At 40.4% G+C, this 23,614-nt stretch overlaps 3 protein-coding genes across 3 annotated transcripts in view; 2 read left to right on the top strand and 1 right to left on the bottom strand.

The window, feature by feature from the left end:
* Positions 1-272, top strand: part of dync2li1 (dynein, cytoplasmic 2, light intermediate chain 1) — a 6,032-nt gene extending 5,760 nt beyond the window's left edge. Inside the window, exon 13 of the mRNA XM_040139964.1 lies at positions 2-272. Within this exon, the coding sequence (XP_039995898.1) occupies positions 2-64 (63 nt within the window). The 3' untranslated portion in view covers positions 65-272. The remainder of the gene's footprint in view (position 1) is intronic.
* On the bottom strand, positions 101-13,049 carry abcg5 (ATP-binding cassette, sub-family G (WHITE), member 5). The gene is made up of 14 exons (XM_040139963.1): positions 12,356-13,049; positions 11,762-11,883; positions 11,145-11,281; positions 9,415-9,513; positions 8,549-8,681; positions 7,352-7,491; positions 6,475-6,604; positions 6,099-6,312; positions 5,455-5,660; positions 2,913-3,051; positions 2,640-2,713; positions 2,174-2,285; positions 1,894-2,006; positions 101-1,055 (listed from the first exon to the last, which is right to left on the bottom strand). The coding sequence occupies exons 1-14, from the start codon at positions 12,523-12,525 to the stop codon at positions 871-873; spliced, it is 1,974 nt and encodes a 657-aa protein (XP_039995897.1). The 5' UTR covers positions 12,526-13,049; the 3' UTR covers positions 101-870.
* Positions 12,781-23,614, top strand: abcg8 (ATP-binding cassette, sub-family G (WHITE), member 8). Its single transcript, XM_040139962.1, has 13 exons — positions 12,781-13,185; positions 15,188-15,289; positions 15,474-15,621; positions 16,641-16,879; positions 17,200-17,332; positions 17,984-18,253; positions 18,506-18,665; positions 20,078-20,179; positions 20,267-20,466; positions 21,256-21,332; positions 21,593-21,860; positions 22,017-22,144; positions 22,576-23,614. The coding sequence occupies exons 1-13, from the start codon at positions 13,135-13,137 to the stop codon at positions 22,711-22,713; spliced, it is 2,016 nt and encodes a 671-aa protein (XP_039995896.1). The 5' UTR covers positions 12,781-13,134; the 3' UTR covers positions 22,714-23,614.

Genomic DNA, 23,614 nt, shown 5'->3' with positions numbered 1-23,614 from the left:
GGAGTTGGAGCAGTATAAAAGAAATGCAGCTAAATCATGGAAAGGACTGGAGCTGGAGACCTGAAGGATAATCAGCTTTATCGTCACCCACATACGCCACATATTAATGTACACATATTTTGCATTTATTATTTAGTGGTGTGTCTGTGTTTTGTTTTTTTTTATTTATTTGATAAATCATACAACTTTTATGAAGCCTCTCGACTTTTTCTTCAAGGCATTTTTATACGCCACAAAAATACTTGTACAGTGTACCGATGCTAAAATGTGTTCTAGAAAAATAAACTATTTTAAATTTTTACAGTAGGCATCACTTTTTATTCATAACACATTACAGTCACAAAATTTAAACAAAGTTTTACATACATACACAGCGGTCTATCGTTCAATTTTGAATTAAACTGGTGATTTACAGTTTAAGATTCAAGTTACATGTACTTTACATGTACCACTTTGTATTTACTTTTATACAAAAAGCATTAATTTGACAACAGTGCAAATATTGTTTGTTCAAGCCAGAAACTGCCTATTTAAAATATACAGAACCTTAGGTTGAATCTGTGCCCTGCTGTAAAACCCTGCTGTACTGTACACCTTGCACTGCACTGGGATTTTTTATTTATTACTTCTTTTTTTTTTCTGAGAAAATGTCTAACACAACCTCTTTTTTTACTTAGGTAAGTGCATAGAAATATTTCTTGAATGTTAGAGGAAAGGGTTAAGTGCAAACACAGATGATGCGTTGGCAGGAGCCACAGGACTTTAGTATACCTCACCTTTACTTGAAAGCTGTTTGGGATCATATGAACAAAACTCAGTTCAGCTTCCTGTTAAAACAGAGGATTCACCCACAAATGTGTGTCAGTGATTTTAGTGACGTATAAGCTTGTCTCTGATCTTGAAGCTGATCATGCCCAGCAGCAGAAGGGCAGGGAGGAAGGAGTAGAGGAGAACAAAGTCGAGTGTGTACCGGGACAGAGCGCCGGGATAGCCTTCATCAATGATCTGACCGCCATGAGTGACCAGACAGGCTCCCGGCAGAGGTTTGGAAATATCTGCAACAACACAACGCACCACGGAGAGGGTTAAAAGTTATCTGGTTTTACAGTTCTTCAGTTATCAAAACGAACAGTGAGTTTCCATCAATCTGTCCTGCCAAGTGTCCTTGAACACCAAACCCATATTTTATTTCAATCTTAATATGAGCATCAGTATAATAATAACATGTAAAATTGATACACATAAATCAGTGATTGCTAATAATCTTTAACATTTCATTACATACACTCAGTTGGCAGTTTATTAGGTACACCTAGCTTAAACTAATGCAGTCTAATACAACAGTCCTGCAATAAATCATCCATTCATGAATGTTTTGATGTTCAGTTTTAGTTAAAACCGTCTTAGAGAGGTCTTTGTTTAAACTTTATGATGATTTTGGAAGTTATATATTTTGAGTAGTTTGGCTGTTGAACCATTTTGCATTATACAGAGAGGTGCTTCTGTTATTTTACCAAACCTTGTCGATATAAAGGCGGTGGACAAAATAATGGAAACACCTGTCAGTGTAATGCAATAAAGTTCAAAAGCACCAAAAACTGAAGCCTCCGTAATCTGAGCTGTGATGTCAAGGCCAAGTAATTTAACTTTTGCAACATCAAACATTTTTGGTCATAAAATTGTTACCACAAATAGCTGTCCTTCTCAAAACGTAACAGGTAAAAAGTGACAAAAATAGTGTTTATACAGTTCTAAAAGTAAAACTCATGCTGGGACACGCATTGCGTGTGAGCTATAAATAAAACTAATAAAGAGTAAAAAAAAACAATTATGGGTTTTCATTCTCAGGGTAGGTGGACCAACAGATGGCCCCGTGGTAAAAAAAAAACTTACTGCATGTGAAGTTGAGTCCGTGGAACTCGGTGACTATGAGCAGCTCACAGCTGTACTTCTGGAAGGTAAGGTAGCTGAGCCACTGGAAGACCACTGGCATCTGCTGGGTGCTTCTGTTGAGAGGAAGAGGGAGGTAAGGTGTGTTACAGGCAGCAGTGGCCACTACAGTACCATTATTTAGGAAGGAGACCCGAAAAAGCTGCCTTATCAAAAGTCCAAATCACAACGGGCTTGGCATAAAGTCAGCTTACTAATGAAATTAAAATCATTGGTGTCTCACCTTAGGAAGCCAGATCCCACCAAGATCCCTGCAATATTAAGCAGGGCCACACCCGTGTTGACCATGTTAGGGTCTTGGACCACTCCTAATAGCACCACAGTCAGCAACTCACCTGAGGGAAAGAAGAAAACATTAATACATACGCACAACTAAAAGCCACAAACAATGAAAACATGACATTAAAGGGATCTCCACTCAGGTCACTTGATTATACTGATGTTTCAAGTAAATTAAATATTTAGAGTCTATCCCTGTCAAAGTGTTGGCAACAAACTGGTAATGAAAACAAAAGTTTTAAGAGTTATAGGATATGAATCAGAGATAAGCAGACGAGTCATCACCCTATTATGTACTTTTTATAATACAAATAACACTAGGCTGGATGCGAAGATGACTGCAAATATATGCTTGAGAGCTTGTTCATGTAAGTTAAAGAATATTTTTCCCCTTAATCGTATCAGCTCACCTATAATATGTGGCACCAGAACTACAGCAGTGAAACACAGGAAGCGTAAGCTGTCGGGATGCATCCCCACAGTCCTGAAAGGAAAGCAGGTAGGGCCAAAAACAAATTGAGTGGCAAAAGAGGAGTTAATGCTGAGAGAGGTTGAGCGTTCACATACTGAATATGAAATCCATTAAATCCTTGAAGGAGGTTGAATGTGCAGCTTGCATTCCCCAAACAAAAACAGATACTGTATGAGGCTCCATGGCAAACGCACAGACACTTACGACCCACCAGTAAAGGAACGAGGTGAAGATGAAGACACTCAGGATGCTGAAGGGCAGAACGTGAAAGATGTAGGCCAAGAACATTTGCCATTTACTGTACAGACCATCCTGACTCTCCTGATCACTGATGGCTCGCAGTGCCGGGACTGTTGAGAAAAACAGACCGAGAATGAGACGGAAGGAGAGAGAGCAGATAATGTGATGAGATGAAAGCCCACAAAGCTCTGAAATTACTCCAATAAACAAATGTGTTAGAAACTGGTGTAAAAATCATCTTCCTATTTACAGTTTTTATTTTATTTATCAGGGTAAATATTCTGTTATAAAGACCAGAGAAAAGTACTTGTTAATTAATATTAATTGAGTGTACTATCACTTTTTTTCATTATCGTATTCAGGGTTTGTATTTGATGCTTAAAACACTTCAAACCTTTGCAGAGCGATCATACTGTGAAATCCTGATTTTTGACAAGAGATGCATCTCTAAAATGAATTATGCCTGTTGCTATATCCCATCTCCAACACCACTCCCATGAAGACCAAAGGAGTCAAGGAGCCTGTTCCCGGAAGCCAAAGCACTGATTTTCCTTGATTTCTTGGCTGAGTAAAAGTAAAAGTCAATATCCAAGGTTCAGATTTCCAGGTGTTCTTGATTTTATTCAGCAAAGTTATCCAGACAACCCAGTTAACACGTTTCTTGGAACAAACCATCTGATCTGTATATCTGTATATGAGATTCAAGGTCAGCATGATATGATATGGGTGGTTATGGGGTGCTTTTAATTAACTTTTAACTCCAGTGTGAGCAGAAGTCACACTTATCGTCTTATCACATCTTTTATCCTCAGTATCTGTGGATGCCAGAGCTTTAGGGGCTCTGGCATCCACAGATACAATATAAAGCAATATCCTTCACTGGTTGAATATGATCGTCCATATCTTCTTGTTACAGCCTTATTACATATTGCCTAATATTTAAAAATTTCTAACCTTCTTTAACCTCAATTTAACCAGGAATCTGTCACTGACATTTAAAAAAGAAAACTTTTTCAAGTGTGTCTTGTCCGCAAAAAAAGTCAATTACAACCACACAAAATACATATCATAAGATCAGAAATAAACTTCACAGAACTGTAAGCGTATTTGTAAAATCACCAAAAGGAATCACCTAAATCAAATGAAAGAAATCAGTGTTGGTGGTTGAAAGAACGCGGAGATTCAGCTTTGCTTGGCTTTTTGTCTCTTTCTGTGTCTATGAAGGACAGTATGTGTGTGAAAGTTACCTTAAGTCATAGCAGCTGCTATAAATACCAAACATGACCTTGACTATATAATATAGGTAAATATAGGTACTGTAGGTCTGTAGGTAAAAAGGCACTTAGGTTCACAAGCTCTAAATGGAGTAAAGGTCATTCTCCCATTGCAGGTAGTCTAAAAATTCACCTCTCTAACAACAGTGTAAAAACCAGTGGAAACTGGACAGCGAATAACAGAAGGTTAAATGTAATCTTTATGCAAATACTCCTGAAATTAAAGCTATTCTGATTGGAAAAGATTTGTTTATACTGACATTTGTTCTTATCTATAACACTAACACCACAGTTTAACTTACAACTTATCACCTAATCTTTTACTCTGACCTGAGAGAGAGACTGAAAGTACATGGGGTCTCTTTAGACTCTTTCACCAAGCAAAATCCAAACTAGACTTTACACGTTTTTGCTGAAGGGAAGAAAAACTGCAGACCGCAGACCCCTTTCACCTACTGAAGAAGAGATAAGTGAGCTTACGCAGCCGAGATAAAGACGTTTCAAACATGCGGTTTAACGGAGATAATGCATCACTTTTACTAAGGTGATAGACCACCCGCACCTCATGTACCTCAGAATTTCACTGAAGTCATCGTATCCACCTCATGTAGATATTTTTTGGGTGATGTTATCAGACACATGCTTGGAGATGGACTGTAATGTCACCCACACACATCACGTAACTACTGAAATAGGGTGCCTCGCTACACAGTTGAAACTTGACTTATGTTTTTTTCCTCTTTTGCATCGGATACACCAGTTACTATTTCCCAGCACGAAGGCAATTTAAAATGGAAAACTGAGGGCCAAGACTCGGTGGTGTCATACCAGTAAAGCACAGAGCTCCTTCATAGTCAGTAAATGGAAGGATACATTTTAAAGATAGAATAATAATTTCATAAAAAGGAAAGTTAATCAAATAAACGGTTACATACAAACAACCTGATATTGTAATCTTTTTCTTTCGTTTTTGAATAGAGACCACACTTTCGTGAGCCGACCACGCCACAAACAACAGCCTTGTCTTTTCGGGTCATTTATACTTATTCAAGTTTACTACCTTTTCTTTGTTGTTGTTCATGGGTATAAGTATAGCATTTGAGTGCTGCCTGGAATTTAGCAATGCGCTACAATAATTGTGTCACTTTTAAGTCAAATTGTTGGACAAGTCAAAAACCTGGAACTAAACTGTGTTTCCCCCTCCCCCGTGTACAGATGTCTGTTGTTGGTGGAACTCACAGAGAGCTACAGCGTTCAGCATGCCAGTGTAGGGCGAAGCGCCAACGCTCTGATAGATGATGCCGATGCGGTCCTGCACAGCACCCTTGGTGACGTCGTCGTCTAAATGCATGACGAAGAAGGCCACAAAGAGACCGTAGATCAGGTTCTGGGACAGACGCATCAGAACACCCATCCTATCTCTGGATAGGTTTCTTGCAGTCCGCCTGCATGCAAAACACACAGAAAATAGATAAATTAATACACAGAAAGACACACACACACACATCAAGTGAGAGCAATGAATGAATAATCTTTGTTGACATTGCTTGGCCTTATTTTAGAACTAACTTGAGGTGCCTTGAGGTCATTAATAAAGCAAAATAATATATTAAATATTAATTTCTAGTATGTAAGTACATATTTTCACAGAACACACGGATGGTATTCATAAACTACATTTTTCAAAATAATTGAGTTATATTTAGTTATGGTTTTAAAAGAAAGTCAGTATTCCCTCATTAAAAAGCAAAGAGATACATCTAAAGTTTCCAAAATCTAAATCTGATCATTTCTGTAGTTTAAGTATAGAGTTCATATAATTTACTGTGTTCGCAGACAGTGTTTACGCACTGAAGGGGACTGAAGACTTGCTCAGCACTGACCTGAGCAGAACTTCAAGTTTGGCTGCCCCGCTGGGTGACTCCTTGCTCTTAAAGGGGATGGCTGGCTTCTCCGCCCGCTGCAGGCTCTGCTCTATTTTTCCCAGCATGCTCTGGTAGATTGCAGACCTCTGATAGGATGAAGTGATCCCATGCATGCGGCTGAACGTGGCTGCCTCCCTCTCACTGCTGTGTGTGTCCACTGAGGTGAAGTCAACTGTTCAACATCACAGCAGTTGGAATATTTTAATCAACACGCTACACAGGCTTCACTTTTTTAGTTACTGTATAGACGTACTGTACATATACTTCATTTGTTTGTGTTTCAACACATCTGTGTGGTAAAAAAAAAAAAATCCAGGGTCCTAGGATACAGTACCATAGATGTCGAAGGGGTTGCAGTACTCTGGACACTCATATCCACATTCACTAAAGAAGTCCACCATCTCCTCTGGCTGCCCACAGAACACCAGCTCCCCACGACTCATGATAGCTATCCTACTGAACACCTGGGGAGGATATATACACGCGAACATAGACACACATACGCACACCAACAAATAGTTTAATATCATCATCAAATGCCTATCATATGATCTCCTGTCTTGTTAGAAGATTGTGAGCTTTTCAGTGATAAAGGATCGGTTTGCATTTTTTCAAGTCTGAAAACAACGCATGCCCATATGTACACTGAAACCGTTTTTGATTGCGGTAATCGTTCCTCCTGTGCACAACAGCTGAGACGAGATGTCTTCCTAATGTCATTTTACTGTAAGAGATGGAGGACAAAATCCACAGAGTACAAATGACTTCCCAAGTATGTCTGGAGCTAATATGAGGTGTCAGACAAATAAAGTTACTATAGCTAGTAGAGTTACCATCCCTACTCGGCAGCTTAGCAAAACACTGTCCGTGGAAACAAAAAGGAAAAATTACCAACTTAAAAGGCTGTAACTTTGGAGGGTACCTTCTTGATTCGACTTAGTCAGACTGCTGAAGCTTAAGAGTGCATTTTTTCACAGGAGGACTGTGGATTTTGTCCCCAGTCTCTTCCATTAAAATCGCATTAGAAAGGATCTCCTCATGGAGACGAGGAGGAACAATTACAGCAACCAAAAACTGTTTCAACGTACATATGGGGCATGTGACTATGGTTTTAGGATAAACTTTGAAAAAATGTGAATCTATCCCTTTAAAAGAAGTTTCAGTCAACTAGTCACTCTTTCTCCTTTCTCCATTTCTTCTCGAAAACCCACCCTGAAGAGCTCGGAGCGTGGCTGGTGGATGGTTACTATGACGATGCGGTTCCTCCGGGCCAGCTCTGCCAGCAGAACCACAATCTGATTGGCGGTCATGCTGTCCAGGCCTGTGGTGGGCTCGTCCAATAGGATAACCCCTGCAACGAGAAAAGCCCCAATGACGTCGTCGCCCTCGTGCAGGTTTGTCACACAGTGAAACACTGACATAACTTTTTTCTTCTTTTAAGTTGGAAAACTTTTAAATGTACTTTTTATTAAGTGGCATATGCAGGACTCTCAGCGGGGCCAACTTAACTTATGAAGATAAGTGAGTTTTTTTTTTTTTAGTTAATTACTCTAATTAGGACAATTAAAAGATTGCCTCTTTGCATTATGAAAGCTGAGTGGAATTAGCAGATGCTTTAATTGTGAGATTAATTCATTTCCTGGTTGATTGAAGAGGCAGCGAATGGGAACTCCTCATTACTCTGTGTGTGACTCTGTGTGTGCATGTGTGTGTGTCCGGGGCTATTCTAATCCTGAGTGAGGACTGAGACCCTTCATCCTCCCTGGAGGACCGCAGACCTGATAAACTACACCTGGGATGAGCATGGGCGCACACACACAGAGGTGAGTCTCTGCTCGTTCCCTTCGCGGTGTGATAACCCAGTCTTTCATTACTCTTCTCCATCTCTCCCTCTGTCCCCTCCTCTGTCCTTTTTTTATTCCTCTCTTACTTAGATCTCTTTGTTTTTCACTGTGGACTTGTAAAAGTCTTTAGGGAGAGACGGGTCTTGCAGTGAACTTTCTTCTGTTCTCAGGATGGCACAATCCTGCCTCTGGCCCTGTTGCTTCCAAGACTATACGTACGAAATATCATGTGTTTTGTGCAATAATTCACTAAACATGTATGTGTACTAAACATTTTCAACATCTTTCTGATATGGTGTTCAAGCTCCTTTTGTATAATCCTTACCCCATGTGTCTCAAAGTTTCCCAAATCCTCTCTAATGCTTCAGTTTATCTACTCAATATCTCCTCCTTTAAGTTCTGTAAAGACTTAAGAATTTAAGGAATAAGGGCTTTTACCTCATTTCACCTCATCATCATGATTTGCGGCAATAGCACCCTTTGGAAGCCTGATGGTGGCGATACCCAGAAAAAAAAGAATCCTGTAATTCTCCTCGGGCACATCCCAGCCACAGAGGTACTCACTTGGGTCCTGAAGTAGCTGGCTGGCGATGGAGACTCTCCTCCTCTCGCCCCCCGAGATCCCTGGGAAAACACGACCTCCAATAACACTGTGGGCCACATGACTCAGACTTAGCTCAGCCATCACCGCCGACACCTGCACAGGAGCCAGAGGTCAAGGGTCAGGTGACAAGAAAAAATGACTACTACTGACAAATTAGCTGACAAGTGATGCATTTCCATCGCTGAGATTGAAAATCATAGACAAGATGGACATATGTAACCCTGCGCTAGGCTAAAATTGGCTGTTTCTTAATAGCTGCCTTGACATTAGAATCATCCTGGGGTGTAAACATCAGCCGTGTGTGCTGAGTAGCTGTAACAGAGCAGACCTAACACTGATGAAGCAAAGAACACATGTAAAATATTAATACTTACATGTGTGCTTTATACACAGGGGTTAGAAGGAATGTCCAACTGATTTTACCTTTGAAGCAATGTTTAAATCTCTCTTACACCCAGTGCTCTCAGTCATCCTCATGCTGGACATAGCTTTCCTTGTACTATCTGTGACTAAGCTCTATTTGGCTTACATGCTCTTGCCAAATACACATCAGAAAATCACAATGCTCTTGCGGGGAAAAAAAACGAAACTTGACACACATCTTCTGAATTTAGGTTGGCCATATCCATTAGCACTACTGTTGCTGAAAACGTTGCTTTCATTGATATAAAGAGATACGCATTCTGTTTCGAGAATCGTCCTCTCTGGCTCTCCAGGCCCATGCCTTTTGTCTCCGTTTTGTCTTTTCCCCAGCCAGACGAAACGTCCAGTTTAGCTAAAGAAAAATAACAGAGTGCGCAGAGCAGAAGAGGCTCTCAGAAGTCACCTTTTTCTTTATCGCCTCGGCCGAGTGTTTCCGCAGGGCCAGCTGGGCTGTGTACGTCAGAGTCTCCTCCACTGTCAGATAACTCAACAAGTTATCACTCTGACAGAGACAGAGAGGGGGAGAGGGGAAAAAGGAGTATTAATGAAAAGAAAACAACAAAAAAAAACATGGAGGATTCAGTGATGTAGACCAATATCTCGTGGGTCTGTCATACTTATTGAAGATAGAATGTAAAAATGTATTTTGTAATAGAATCTTCCTCCATTTTTAAATACAGTATAAGAGACTGTACTTATCTGAAGAAAGTTAGTTAAGATAAAATCAATGAAAAACACACTTATCATACTGACATAGCAATTACCTCCACCATGCAGAATTTACAGTTAATTTTGCCTCTCTACATCACCACTATGTATTTGAAACAAAGCCTCGTTTTCAGCGTTTCAAAAGTAATTGGACAAACCAACATAACTGTAAATATAAGGATTATTTTTAATGCTTGAATGATTTTGTTTGCTACTCTGGATCAATGTATCCTTTTCCTACACACCTGTCTCATGAAATAGATGTGCAAAGTTTTCTTCTGTTGTATGAAATTTGCTCTAAACATCCATGTCAAATAATCTACACACTTAGAATCAGAAAAATGTAGATTTCAGAGTGTTTCTCCACAACATCTTTGCACATCCCTGCACACCGGGTGCACATCCATGTAGGACACATACTGTACAGTACTATATACATGTATGTTCATATATGCGTGTGCAAACCAACTGTAATACACATTTTCCAAATACATGCGCACACACACACCAACACACATGCACATTTCTTTGAACCTGCTGAACCGGCTGCCTGCCTCAATTAACACATGGCACCTCCCAGTCCCACTTCTCCTTAGTCTCTCATCTGAATGACTTTAATATCAGGAGCTCATATCACCTCCTCATCTTCAGCTTAGCAGGGGGAGTTAATGACGAGGCTTAGAGAGCAGGGGGGTAGGGGGTGGGGTGGGTTGAGGGTGAGGGTGTGGGGGCGGTGGGGTGGGGGGGGGTGTGTGTTATCAGCGAGAAGAGAGAGATGATTTGAAAGGAAGCAAGGCCAGTTTTAAGCCAGTGCTTTTAATTCAGGCTTTGGATACACTTGAGCACCTCTCATTGAGAGATTAAGTATATGAGGAGGCTATCAAGGGTCTTAAGTTAATTTCATACAGAAGCCAGGGCAGCCTTTCAGGAGTTTTTTGCAAAATGTAGTGTGTTCATTTAGTTTTTTGTAATGTCAGTTAGTATAACCACAGGCAACTTAAATACATACAAACTGTCTGCATGTGGCCACTCCGATGTGACACTGTAGGGCAAAGTTTAACCAAATGTCGGTGTGTGATGAGAACTAGAGCAAGGTGAAACGCGCGTGTGTGTGTGTGTGTGTGCATGAGCGTTAGGTGCTAATAACTTTCAAACCTCTTTTTACTCTCTTTATTAATGTGCTGGCAATATTTCGTTTAACACTACAGCTATAAACATTAGTATAGATAATGAGGTAGTATGAGAACAGGTCAGCAGCTATAGGCTGCAGTTTGAAAGAGGCATCAAATAAGAGAAGCATCTCTTATAAAATATTTTTTGTCTTTTGGGGGTAGGAAAAAAAAACTTCTTTAATTTTTGAGAAAACCAATAACTGATTGTGTTTGTTTGTACTGGACTGTGTGTTTGGGTGTTTCTGTGTGTTACCTGTAGTACATAGGAGAAGCAGTCCTGATACTCTTCTCTCTTCAGTTTCCTGCCGTTAATGAAGACCTCACCCAACAGGGTGTCCCGGTTTCCAATCCTCCCTGAGATGGCATCCAATAACGTGGTCTTTCCTGAGCCTTTACAACGCAAAGGCACACACACAAGTGGATACATATGTACATACAGTATAAAAGACTGGGCACAACGTCTGATCGTATATTTAAGAACATTTTAAATTTTTAGATTTTTATTTTAGATTGGCCAACAGGAGGATTCTCCACACACATTCTTCACTCTTTGCTGTAGGTGGATTTCTTTTATGGTTCTGTTTTATTTTTGAAGAGAGTGTTGCCTCATTATTAGTAATAGTTTTCCCAGTGATCATAATGGACTCAAATCCTGAACAACACGTGACCACTTTCAGACTCACAAAAACATAATATCTTGTACTCATTATCTAATACCCATACCTACACAACCTAACCTTGTCACTCATTTCCATTAGAAAACGCCCTTACAATTTAACAGCTGTTTAATGCATGTTGATACAAATATCTGATTTATTTTAACCATTCAATTTTAAACCTTTTGCTCATTGGACTGAGCTGAGTTTTAACCTGAATTGCCCAGTATGCCCATGATCTGCCCGCTGTCTACGTGGAAAGAGACATCATTGAGGATCTGACGAGTCCATCGCTTCCTGTAGGAGGGTAAGTCCCACCATGGACCCACATGCTCACTGCAATACATAAACACACATACACACACACACACACACACACACACACACACACACATAAACACAGACATAAAAACCACACACACACACAAACATGGACATGGACATATTTTTAACATTCTCAGAACAGAATTAATTCCCACTGTGAAACTGGAAATTGATCATTTGTTTTGTGTTTATAATTTCTATGTATATATGTATATGTATGTATGTATATATATGTATGTATGTATGTATGTCCCCTATGACCCCTTTCCAATTCCCATTGGACCCCACTGTATGTTTTATGTTTTCTTTTAGACTACAGACTATACAAAAAGAGTTGCAAGTGTCTGTGTACTACACATTACATTTATTTTTCTGCTATTTCATCAGCAATGAGTGTTAAACCACATAAAATTAAAAATAATTTGACCCAGACTTTTGATTGATAAACTAGTTGATTCTTAGAGTCTGTTTCCTCGGCATTTACCTGACTGTGTAGGAGATCTTACTGACGCTGAGACAACAGGAGGGCTCCGATCGCCCCTCTCCACCGTCCTTCCGTACATCCCTCTTCAACTCCGACACAAACTTGAAGGACTCTTTAACTTTGGTCCCGTTCTCTGGCTCCAACGCCTGCACTGAATAAAATCTGTTCATGTCTCCGGCCAGTCTGCTGCTCCAAACGCCAACTGTATCAAGTCCGTCTCACATCAGTTTGTTCATATCCATACCAGTAATATACAGCATGTGAATCTCTAAAGTTGAGTCGTCTTACAGTCCCAGACTTTATTTCTCTGCACCCATTCCCTGTACAGAGCAGCAGTGCGAGAGCAGTGGTGTCTCTCAGGAACCATAAACACACAGTGAATGTTGCGTTATCTTTGAGAACTTTGATCTGGAGTTGTATAAAGACGACAAAAAAACACACAAGCTGAGTAGATTGACTGGCTGTCAGTCTCACCTCAGTCCTCAAATTGTGTGCTGCAACCAGAAAAGCTATGACTGACAGGACAGAGCAGATGAAGAACTGACATGGCATGACATTGGAGGCTTTGAGAGAGAGGGCTTGTGAGCTGAGACAAGACGAGATCTTCAGCTGGACAGGAGTCAAACTTCCTAACAGGGAGAAGAAACGGTGAACGGGAACATCAGGAAGGAAAACAGCAGATACCCTTGCAGAGAAAAAGAGAGGATCCTGAAAGAAGAGAAAACAAGGGGGAATTGACCGCTTGACTCTACAAACATCAACCAGCAACTTGCATCATCATGGACACAGACGCAGACAATGGCCTCAGTCACAAAATAGGCTCCTCGCAGGTGAGTCTATTACATGAAATCACATAAACATCAGGACAAAAACATGTTACTATTTTTTAGCTCTCTTAAGGGCTTTGTTTTTAAGTTCCTCTGCTAATATATATACCCTGGTTCAGTCAAAAGCACATGTAAACTTCCTGTTGATTCCTTTCATTCCCATCCCCACCAACCACTAAGCTTTGACTGCTGCATAACCACTAATTTTATTACTTGAACTTTGTTTGCCTAAATTAATTGATTATAATGTAGGTATGTTGGTCAAAAGAGTTCAGTTTGCTCTAGAGCATTTCTGTTGCTTCATTACTGTTGCTGGAAGTTTTTTTGATTTCATAAAACAAGCAACCATTTATTATTGCCTAAAATAGTACCCCAGTGTGAAGAAAAAAAGTCTAGTTTGTTTATTGAAGATATCGTTTGAAAAAAAACAAAAAAACATTGCTTCGATATTTCCTTGTCAAAATGACAAATACCAAAAATAATTTATATTTTATCTAGAAATTATACAATTTTTAATATGGATGATTTTGAATGAATTTTACTACAAATGCTTTAATAATGATTTTCAGTATACTCATTTGGCTTTATTGACAATGGATGTATATAAGGAACTGTTTTTGTTTTTCTATCAAAGTCCATACTGTAAAAGTTCTATTTTTTATTTTGCATATTGAATGTGCAGCTCTAGGTCACTGTGTTTATAGTTCTGTTTTCCAGTTTTTACTGCAATGTGAAAACTTGAGAAAGTTTTACTGACCTAAGTGTTCATCATCCGTCTTTCTCGACACTAATTTGATGACCTTTGTGATTTTCTTGTGACCAGTGGATCCTGAAACTGACTTTAGCGAAACCGGGCTCTACTAGACCAGTATGGTTTATCTAAAAAGATTAGTAATATAATTATTTCAGTTTCATCTGAAGTCTGGTTTATTCGCATTGGAGAAAAACGGTTTCCATAGGTTCTACTCTCCTATTTCAGTTACCACATTTTGCAAGAACTGGTTAGAACAGCTGCAGGAACCATGACAACATTCTGAATGTCTGAATGAACAGTACATTTTCAGAGATACTCTGTAGGTTAATGTACTAAAGAAAAAGCGTCCAGGAGGGTCTGTAAACTGGATGCTCCTGTCACTAGTAGTCATTCAGCCATTTTACATAACATATACTGTATATACAATGTAACCGACAGTATAGTGTACAGTATGTAGAGTAGATTTGGTGTGAGCATGTGCTCCATTTTTGAATCATACATTTATACTTTTATTTTGTTGCAGAGATTTAGGGATTACATAATGCTAATAATAGGGTCATTTTAAAATGGACTCTGGGCCCACAAAAGGTCTCAGGCAACTATTTGCACATACAAACACACAAGCGGATGCATACCAATTCACAATTACACGCCCACAGATGCACACAAGTTTTAACCTGCTCGCATGCTTGTGCATGCACAAAGTGATCACTAAATAAATGAGTGATTGAAACTGTCCTAGTTGAGAAAGTTCAAAAAGATAAAGATGTGTAGGTGCTATAGCACTGTAAAGGTTGATTTTCACTGAGTAAAGTAAACAAGCAAGCAATGAAAAACATTGATTATTCAAACATTTGGGAAATTCATCAAACAAGATTGCAATTTTAGATTTTTCTTCTTTTAAAATGAAAGGGAATCTCATGTAAGTGTCACTAAAAGTTTACCTGCTTTTGCCATTTCCACTGTTGTCAATGGCTTAATGCTGTCTTACTAAAATCTGTGGTTTTCTATGGAGTGTCTGGTCGCGCTAACTTGTTCCTCCACAGATTCCCTCATGTTTCTTGCAAATCTGTAATTCTGAAGAGAAACTTTAAGGTAGTGATTGATAAAAAGGGTTTTATCTGTACCTTTACTTGCATAGTTTTTATTGCAGTTTGTCCGTTATTAATGATACAGCTACAACTACAAAATTCAAATCAGTGTACCCTTGCCTGTATGAAACTCATTGACCTGTCTACTCCTCTTTAACAGTATCAAGACACAGAGTTATTCTCGTCTGAAGAAGACAGCAGTCTCTACTTCACCTACAGCGGAGGGTGCAATGAGCTGGAGGTCAACAACCTGCACTATGAGGTAACTGAAGGATACCTGCTCTGCTTTCATATGCAGTTATCTTTAGCTTTTAACCATTTCAACCTCTTTATGTGTGCATGTCTGTCTGTATTGTATTTGTGCATACTGTATGTTCTCACTGTGTAAATGTGTGTGTGTGTGTGTGTGTGTGTGTGTGTGTGTGTGTGTATGTCTGTGTTCATAGGTGGACACAGCGGCTCAGATCCCCTGGTATGAGAGGTTGTCAGAGTTCAAGCTGCCATGGGAGATAAAAGGAAACAAGCAGACGGCCATCAACAAGCTCAGCCTACGAGTCCGCAGCGGACAAATGCTGGCCGTCATCGGCAGCTCAGGTGACACACACAACGCAGCATACACACACACACACACACACACACACATACACACACAGCTTTTAAGAATTACTGTCAAGGTCCTCATATCAGCAGCATTGTTCAAATGTTCAAACTACAGTGGAGTACCTGCAGTGGTTGAAAAAGCAAAAGGACTCCGATTCGTATCTTCAGTAAAAGTAAATACTCGGTAAAAGGTTAGAGTCACAAGGTAAATCTGTGGGTTCGTGCGATGATTAATGGGATGGGAACAAAGAAAAAAACAAAGTTCTGCTACATAAATATGAATTAATTTCTTAGACTTATAATATGAATAATGTTTTGAAAAATATTGGACAGTTTTACCACTTTGTGCCTCAGTTATTTAAATGTAACCATGTGAAGACTTTAGGGGCAGAAATCACTCTTTGGTCAAACTGCTAACAACTCACAGACATCTAAGACCAATGACAAGGACTCTAGACTAAACATTGCTTTTTGTAAGAGGTCACAAGTCATAAAGGTAGGGAACCAACAATATGTTGTTATTCTTTAACAACTTAATGTATTTTATAAGCTTATAGTATGTTTTATATGTAGAATCAGCAGACAAAGCTGTCAAATAACTTAGTGGAGTAAAAAGTACAATATTTTGCTCTGAATTACAATATCAATTAGCATAAGTGCCTAACAACATAAGGAGTTAGTTACATTCCATCACTGGTTCAAAAAAACAAAACAAAACATATTACAGCACAGAGAAACAATAAAAACTTTTTTATCCTCTTTTAGACTCCAGGTGCATGAACTAGAAAAATCTGCTACTTCTGAGGCCAATGGATATCCCAAAAATTATGTTCATTGGTTGAGAAAAAAACAGAACTTCATCAGGGTTATACAAAAGAACATTATGAAGTATATGTCACACATGCTTCCTGAAACCGCTCGCTGCTTTGCTTTGCTCGTGTACGTATTTCGACTTGCATAACCATCGCACGTTTGTTGGTAACTGCCTCACATGCGTGTTCACCTTCTCTCAGGTTGTGGCAAAACGTCTTTGCTGGACATCATAACATGTCGGGATGAGGGCGGGACAATGACGTCCGGCCAGATTCTGATTAACGGGAAGCCCAACACGCCGCAGCTCGTGAAGAAAAGCATCGCTCACGTCCGCCAAGACGACCGCCTTCTTCCTCACCTCACCGTCCGCGAGACTCTCGTCTTTGTTGCCAAACTGAGGCTCCCCTCCCACTTCACACAGGCTCAGAGGGACCAGAGGGTAAAATTAGGTTCAATAAATAAACAGGACTCAAAGTATATCCAAACTGGCAAAGAATGTACACAGCATGAGGATATCGTGGCCTAGGCTAGGGGTCTAAAAAACAAAAGATCTTGTCTATCTACCTTGTAATACAAACACTGACCACATGTTGCATATAATCTTCATTTAGACCAGATGCGGTGGCAGTATCTATTTATCTTTCCTCAAATTATCGTAAGATTAAATACTAATTGGTTACCAACTGCTCTGCGTGCTGTCAAAATTAGGCGATTTAAATTGCGCGTGACAAACCATGTCTTCGATGTTTCCCCTCACAGGTGGATGATGTTATCGCAGAGCTGCGGCTGCGACAGTGTGCACACACCAGGGTGGGAAACGACTACGTTAGGGGTGTTTCTGGAGGAGAGAGGAGGAGAGTCAGCATAGCAGTCCAACTGCTCTGGAACCCCGGTGAGAGAAAAAAAGAGAGAGACAGCCTCTTTTCCCCTGAGCTTTTATTTTGAAGTTTGATCCTTCCATCCGTTTGGCTTTTTTACATGTGAGAATTCTCATGGAGCTGAGCTTGTAAACTCATCATAATATCACAAATTCAAAACCTTGGTCGAACAGGGGGAGCTGTTCAGTCACTGAGGGTTAAGTTACATGCATGGTCGACCCGTGCCACTCATAACAAAGGAAAGTTGCAGTAGCAATTTAGTCTTGCATACATAGACATGTCGCTGTTGCCAACTACAGTCAAAGAAAGTCATCGATAGCAGTTGCTCACCCTTTTCTGCGATACAGTATTAACATGTCATATACAATACAACTAGAGATGAGACAGTACCTTTCCCATTTTCAAACAGTATAATCCTCCCATTCGTCTGGATTTTTATAGAACAGTTGTTTATTCACTGAACTTTACAAACTTTAGTGAAACCTCTACAGATTTTCTAACCATTAAAATCTGTGGCTGCTACTATACTGGTCTGGATCCATTCTCCATGTCCACATCCCCCCGAATCACTGCTGATCACCAAAATTAGGACAGAAGGGGACCATTCTGACCAGCAGGCAGAGAGTCGTGTCTTCTTATGGATTGTTTAACCGGTCTTTTTCCAGGTATTTTGATCCTGGACGAGCCCACATCGGGATTGGACAGCTTCACAGCCCACAACCTGGTGATCACACTGTCCCGCCTGGCCCGGGGAAACCGCGTGGTCCTGCTGTCAGTCCACCAGCCTCGATCAGACATCTTCCAGCTCTTCGACCTCATCGTCCTGCTTTCGTCGGGTTCAGCCGTTTACTGTGGTGCTGCTCGTGATATGGTGCCTTACTTCACTGCACTGGGATACCCATGCCCACGATACTGCAACCCCTCTGACTTCTATGGTTAGTGTGTGTGTGTGTAGAAAGCCCTCAAAATGGCATTAAGTGGGGCTTTTATTCTAGCACCCAACGATGAAAAAGCGGCTTTAAAGTGGTCAAAATGTTTTTGGCACTTTATTTGCAGGCGTCCTCTTAATGAGAAATACTATAACTCTTGAAACATCCACGGTGTCACACGTGATCCGTTCTTCTTTACAAACCTTTTTGCTTTCCTCAAGTCTCATTTTGTTGGTGTGTGTGTCTGTGTGTGTCCAGTTGATCTGATCAGTATAGATCGACGCAGTCCAGAGCAAGAGGCTGACTGCTTGGAGCGGGCCAGAGTTCTGGCCGAACACTTCATGGAGAGGGTCAGAGACACAGAGGATCACATGTGGAAACCAGCTGGGACCAACACAGCCCCGACACAGACTGAAAGGTAGCCGTGTGTTTGCGTAGGTGTTTCTGTCTAAGTTTGGCCTCTTTTCTCCGCCTTTCTGCTTCCCTACACATTTGAGCTGAGACAACATGTTGAAAGGATTATTCAAAAATGCCAGAAAATTAATCAGCAAATATTTTGAAAATCAGTTCATCATTTCAGTATTTTATATTATATATATTTGGTTTTGGACTGTCTATTGGACAAAAGAAGCAAGATTAATATGTTGCCTTAAACTCTAGGAAATAATTACAGGTTGTTTAACTATTTTCTGACATTTTATAGACAGAATGATTAAGTCTTAATGAAGCAATAATGAAAATTAATTCTAGTTATTTGTAGCCTCACTAAATATTCACCACCTTTTCCCACCTTTCTCTTGTTTCCATTCATCTTATCTTCCTATTTCTTATGTTTCTCCTCTCGTTACCTTCCTTTTCTCTCAGCGTTTTCTTCTCACTTCATCATCATTTTAACCTGTTACTAAATACCCCCATTCTTGTGCCCGAGCATAATGTATCCAAAATAAAAAGGTTACTATTCCTCAGCCCTTTTGATTACATCACATTTACTATGGCAGACACTTTTATCCAAAAAGACTTACAAGGGAGGGACAATACTAAAGTTTCAGTACAGCAGGAGTCCTTGAAGTAAATACTAAATCTGTTCAATATATCAAGCTCTAATGACGTCGGGTAGAGAGTCCACCGAACGTGCACCATAAGTACTAGTTAGGCATTAAAGTCATAACCCTGGTCTCATTTGAATGTAACTCTTTAAACTTTACAAACAAAGAGTCAGAATGAGTACAAGGACACTCAAACAAAGATACGGAGGCACAAACATGGTAGAAATGTAGGTTTCTTTGCTTGGCCTATTATCTTTGTCATAAAAAAGGGAATATAAGGCCTGTAGCCATACGTTGAAGCCTTAGCCAAAAGTCTGAACCAGTTCTATGTCAACAGCTGTTGTAGTGATTTGAGGATCCTAAAATGCTTTGCACAAATAGAATCAGGAGACTAAGAGCTTCCAGTTCAGACCAAAGTAGCGTCACAGAGGCCCACACATCCCACAGGTGCGATGGTGTATTTTAAAAGGTTAAATCTATGAAGTGATTGTATTTTAAATACTGTAAAATTGCTCATCGCTGTCCTACCCGGGTTGACAGTGAAGAGCGATTTTGGGCAATTCCTGGGTTGCCCCCTCGGTCAGAAAATGGAAAATTAGATGGTTGCATGGTTAGAGAGTCACCCCTTCCTCCTGACTCATGACAAATCAGCTTTTCACAAGGCCAGCCCGTTTTGGGGGTAAAAAAAAAAAAAAAATCTCTGTGTTTAAGTTTTAGCTCTGGACAAAACCCATAAAAACCCAGGCTAACTCATCCACTGCTTTCTTGCCTGCATCTCCTGCAGTCCTCAGCAGCCCAGCAGGGCGGAAGGAGAGGAGGTAGTCACTATTTCCAAACAGAAAAACAGACTGCCTGGCAGGCTTCACCAATTTACCATCCTAATCAGGTAAGAACACGCGCGCACAGATGTATTCTCGCACTCAAAAGGAACACACGTGAAAACTGATCTCCTCTCCTTTCTGCTCTCTGTCAGGCGTCACATGTATAATGACTTCAGAGACCTGGTCACCTTATTGGTCCACGGCTTCGAGGCCCTCCTCATGTCACTGCTGGTCGGCTGTCTGTACTACGGGGCAGGGGAAAAGCGTCTGTCCATTCAGGACACAGTGGCCCTCCTCTACATGATCGGAGCTCTCACCCCATTTGCTGTGGTGCTGGACGTCATAGCTAAATGTAAGTAATTAAAGCCAGACTGACTTTGACTCTTATGCTCCTAGATAACAGTCAAAGTCAGTCTTCAAATCATTTAAATAGTTAATAAAGTTCACATGCTGACCTCCATGACTTCAACGGCAGCCAAAGCCAATCTTCAGTCTCAGAATCTAAGCATATAAAAATATATAAAATATTTTCTGCTCTTTCACTTAAACTTAGGTTTAAGTGATGTTTTATGTTAAAAATGTGATGTACAGCAAAAGTTTTTCTCCATTATTTTGATGCAAACAACAGTTTTGAGAATGAAGGTGACACAAACCCCAAAACTGTGTTTCCATTTTTAAAATCTCAAATGCTCCAAAAGGTTCTCTGTGCCCTTCATACAATACTCAATAAAACATACTCGTGTCTAAAAAGAAAAAAAATTGATTTGAGTAAAACTTGAGCAAACACAACTCTGAATAAGTCTTTGTTGTTGCCCATATTTGACACCTTCACAATTCTAATAAAATTGTGACATTTTGTAGGATTTTTTTTCTAGGATAACCTATATTCTACACTACCAAGTAAAGTATACACAATCCAGTAAAAATCTTGACTGTAACTCTTCACTCCAAATAGGTCTTCATTTTCAAATATTATCCTGATTATCCTGCTAAAGACAGAGTGCAGTTCACCCCTGTTTGAAGCTAGTATGAGACTTTGAGACTTTTTCTTTTTGGGCTGGGATACCAGAGGTTATAATGCTGTACATACGGTCTGTACTGTGAGCTTTGCCTCATCAGATGATGTTGATGTCGTCTGCAGGTCACTCAGAGAGAGCCATGCTCTACCACGAGCTGGAGGACGGCATGTACTCGGTCACCTCCTACTTCTTCGCCAAGGTAAACCACAGTGATAAAACTGCATCTCCAGCAGGGGTCAGCCTCGCTCCATGCTGGACTCACACTTCAGCGCGACGCCCCCCCCTCACTCATGTGCACTACTGTGGTGTGGTACTGTCTGTGTCTGCACCCAAACGCACCAGCCAGGATCAACACTGAATGTGTGTGTGTGTGTGTGTGTGTGTGTGTGTGTCCGTGTGTGTTTTTTCTGCATTTCTGTCTGTTGTGTATACTTGAATGTGCGCGTTCTCCATCTTCAGGTCCTGGGGGAGCTACCAGAGCACTGTGTGTTCACCTTGGTCTACGGTCTGCCCATCTATTGGCTGGCGGGGCTGAACGAGGCTCTGGACCGTTTCCTGCTCAACTTCCTGCTGGTCTGGCTGATGGTTTACTGCAGCCGAGCCATGGCTCTGTTTGTAGCTGCTGCGCTGCCCACCCTGCAGACATCAGCCTTCATGGGCAACGCCTTGTTCACTGTCTTCTATTTGACTGGAGGATTTGTCATCAGCTTTGAGAATATGTGGCTTGGTGAGGACACAGATTAATTGTCCTCAGTCAATTAGTTGCTCGTCCTTGGGAGCCTGAGGAATACAGTGTGTGTGTGAGGGTAGAGAGCAGCTTGAGAAAAGAAAGATGGCGCTCAGTATGAGATGTTTTTACCTGTGTGTGTTTTTGACTCCCCAGTGGCCTCATGGCTCTCTCACGCTTCCTTCATGCGTTGGGGTTTTGAGGGCATGTTGCAGGTGCAGTTCAGGGGAAACAAGTACCCCCTCAGCATCGGAAACATCACCATCAACGTTGACGGCATACACGTGAGTTAGAAACACTGCAATTTCATTTGAAAACAAAATCGGAACCCTTGTGTAGCAGTAAGGATTCATATTACGGAATTTCTGAACAGTTTCATTCACACAAATCTTTGAACCTCAGAGTTTATCAACACTGCTTTGAAAAAGGGCATCAATCAATCCTGGTCCTAGTCTTGGTTTTACTGTACAAGAGTACAATATTCCATTTATTGGAGTGATTAATTGATTTTTCACAAGAGGTAATTGCTGACAATTGCAATTAGTTTATAATTTATTCACAATGAAGGAGGTTTTTCTAAACTGTAACTGTGATTATGTCCTATTTAGCCACAGATATTAAATGTTATAGAGGAAATCTGAAGGCAAACTGTACATGGACAAACCAACACTTTCAACATCTCTCTCATCTTCTAACCCTTATTATTGTCTTTCAGGTGGTGGAGGCCATGCACATGAACCAGTACCCTCTGTACTCGTGCTACCTGGTCCTGCTGGCAGTCTGTCTAGGCTTCATGGGGCTCTATTACTTGTCCCTAAAATTCATCAAACAGAAGTCCAGTCAAGACTGGTGAAGACATCTGGACCAGTTTCAGTAATTAAACCAAACGCTATCTGAAATCACACACAACATCAGAAGTCAGTGTTTGGAAGTTTTTTTTTTTCAGCAGTGGAAGGAAGTAATTTGGGTTCTAGTGCGACTGGTTCGACACTGAGCTTTCCGCCATTAGTTTTACTGTTCTTATTAGGATGTTTTACAGTGAAAAGGTTCTTAATTCAGGGAATAAAAGTAAAACATATGTATTGTTAATTGGAATCTTTACATTCTCACAATAATGTCAACACCAGAAGCTCCCGCACTCTTCTAAATGGTAGGAAGGCATGAAATATCCACCGTGGCACTTCAGCAGGGTGTAAAAGGTTTTGATGTATGAAATAATTAATTCTGCAGTCCCTCTCATATTTGACCTATCAAAACAATCTCAACATGTACCCAATATTTACAGTTTAAATATGGGAATAATTAGGGGGGGGGGGTTTACTCACTTTGTGTCGGGCGAAGAAGCATTTGTTGCAGTACTGCTGTGTGCTGCTGGATGGCAGCAGAGCACTGCAGTAACACCAAACTTTACTATTTAAATTATGGATTTTTTTTTTTTCCCCCTTTCCCTATCTTCTCCTTCTTGGCGAATGATTAGAGTGCCACTTTGGTAGATATCCATCTGCAGCTTTTGCTTGTTCCATTTTCAATCTTCTTTTTTTCTACAGCTTTATCTTTTTTTTTGTATATGTAAGGTTGTTAGGCTTAACAATGTGTGTGCCAGTATAGGGAGCATTGAAAAAAAGCCTCGTAGAGATTTAGTAAGTCACACTCGGAAAGAAAAAAAGAGCTTGTACTTGTTGTGTCCTCATAGATTGAAGATTATGTAAGCTGTGTGTTTTTGCACTGGTGCAAAAGCCTGATAAATATTTTAC

This window comes from Xiphias gladius, chromosome 11 (genome assembly GCF_016859285.1).
Source record: "Xiphias gladius isolate SHS-SW01 ecotype Sanya breed wild chromosome 11, ASM1685928v1, whole genome shotgun sequence".
Classification (NCBI taxonomy): domain Eukaryota; kingdom Metazoa; phylum Chordata; class Actinopteri; order Istiophoriformes; family Xiphiidae; genus Xiphias; species Xiphias gladius.
This window is presented reverse-complemented; position numbering and strand designations above follow the sequence as displayed.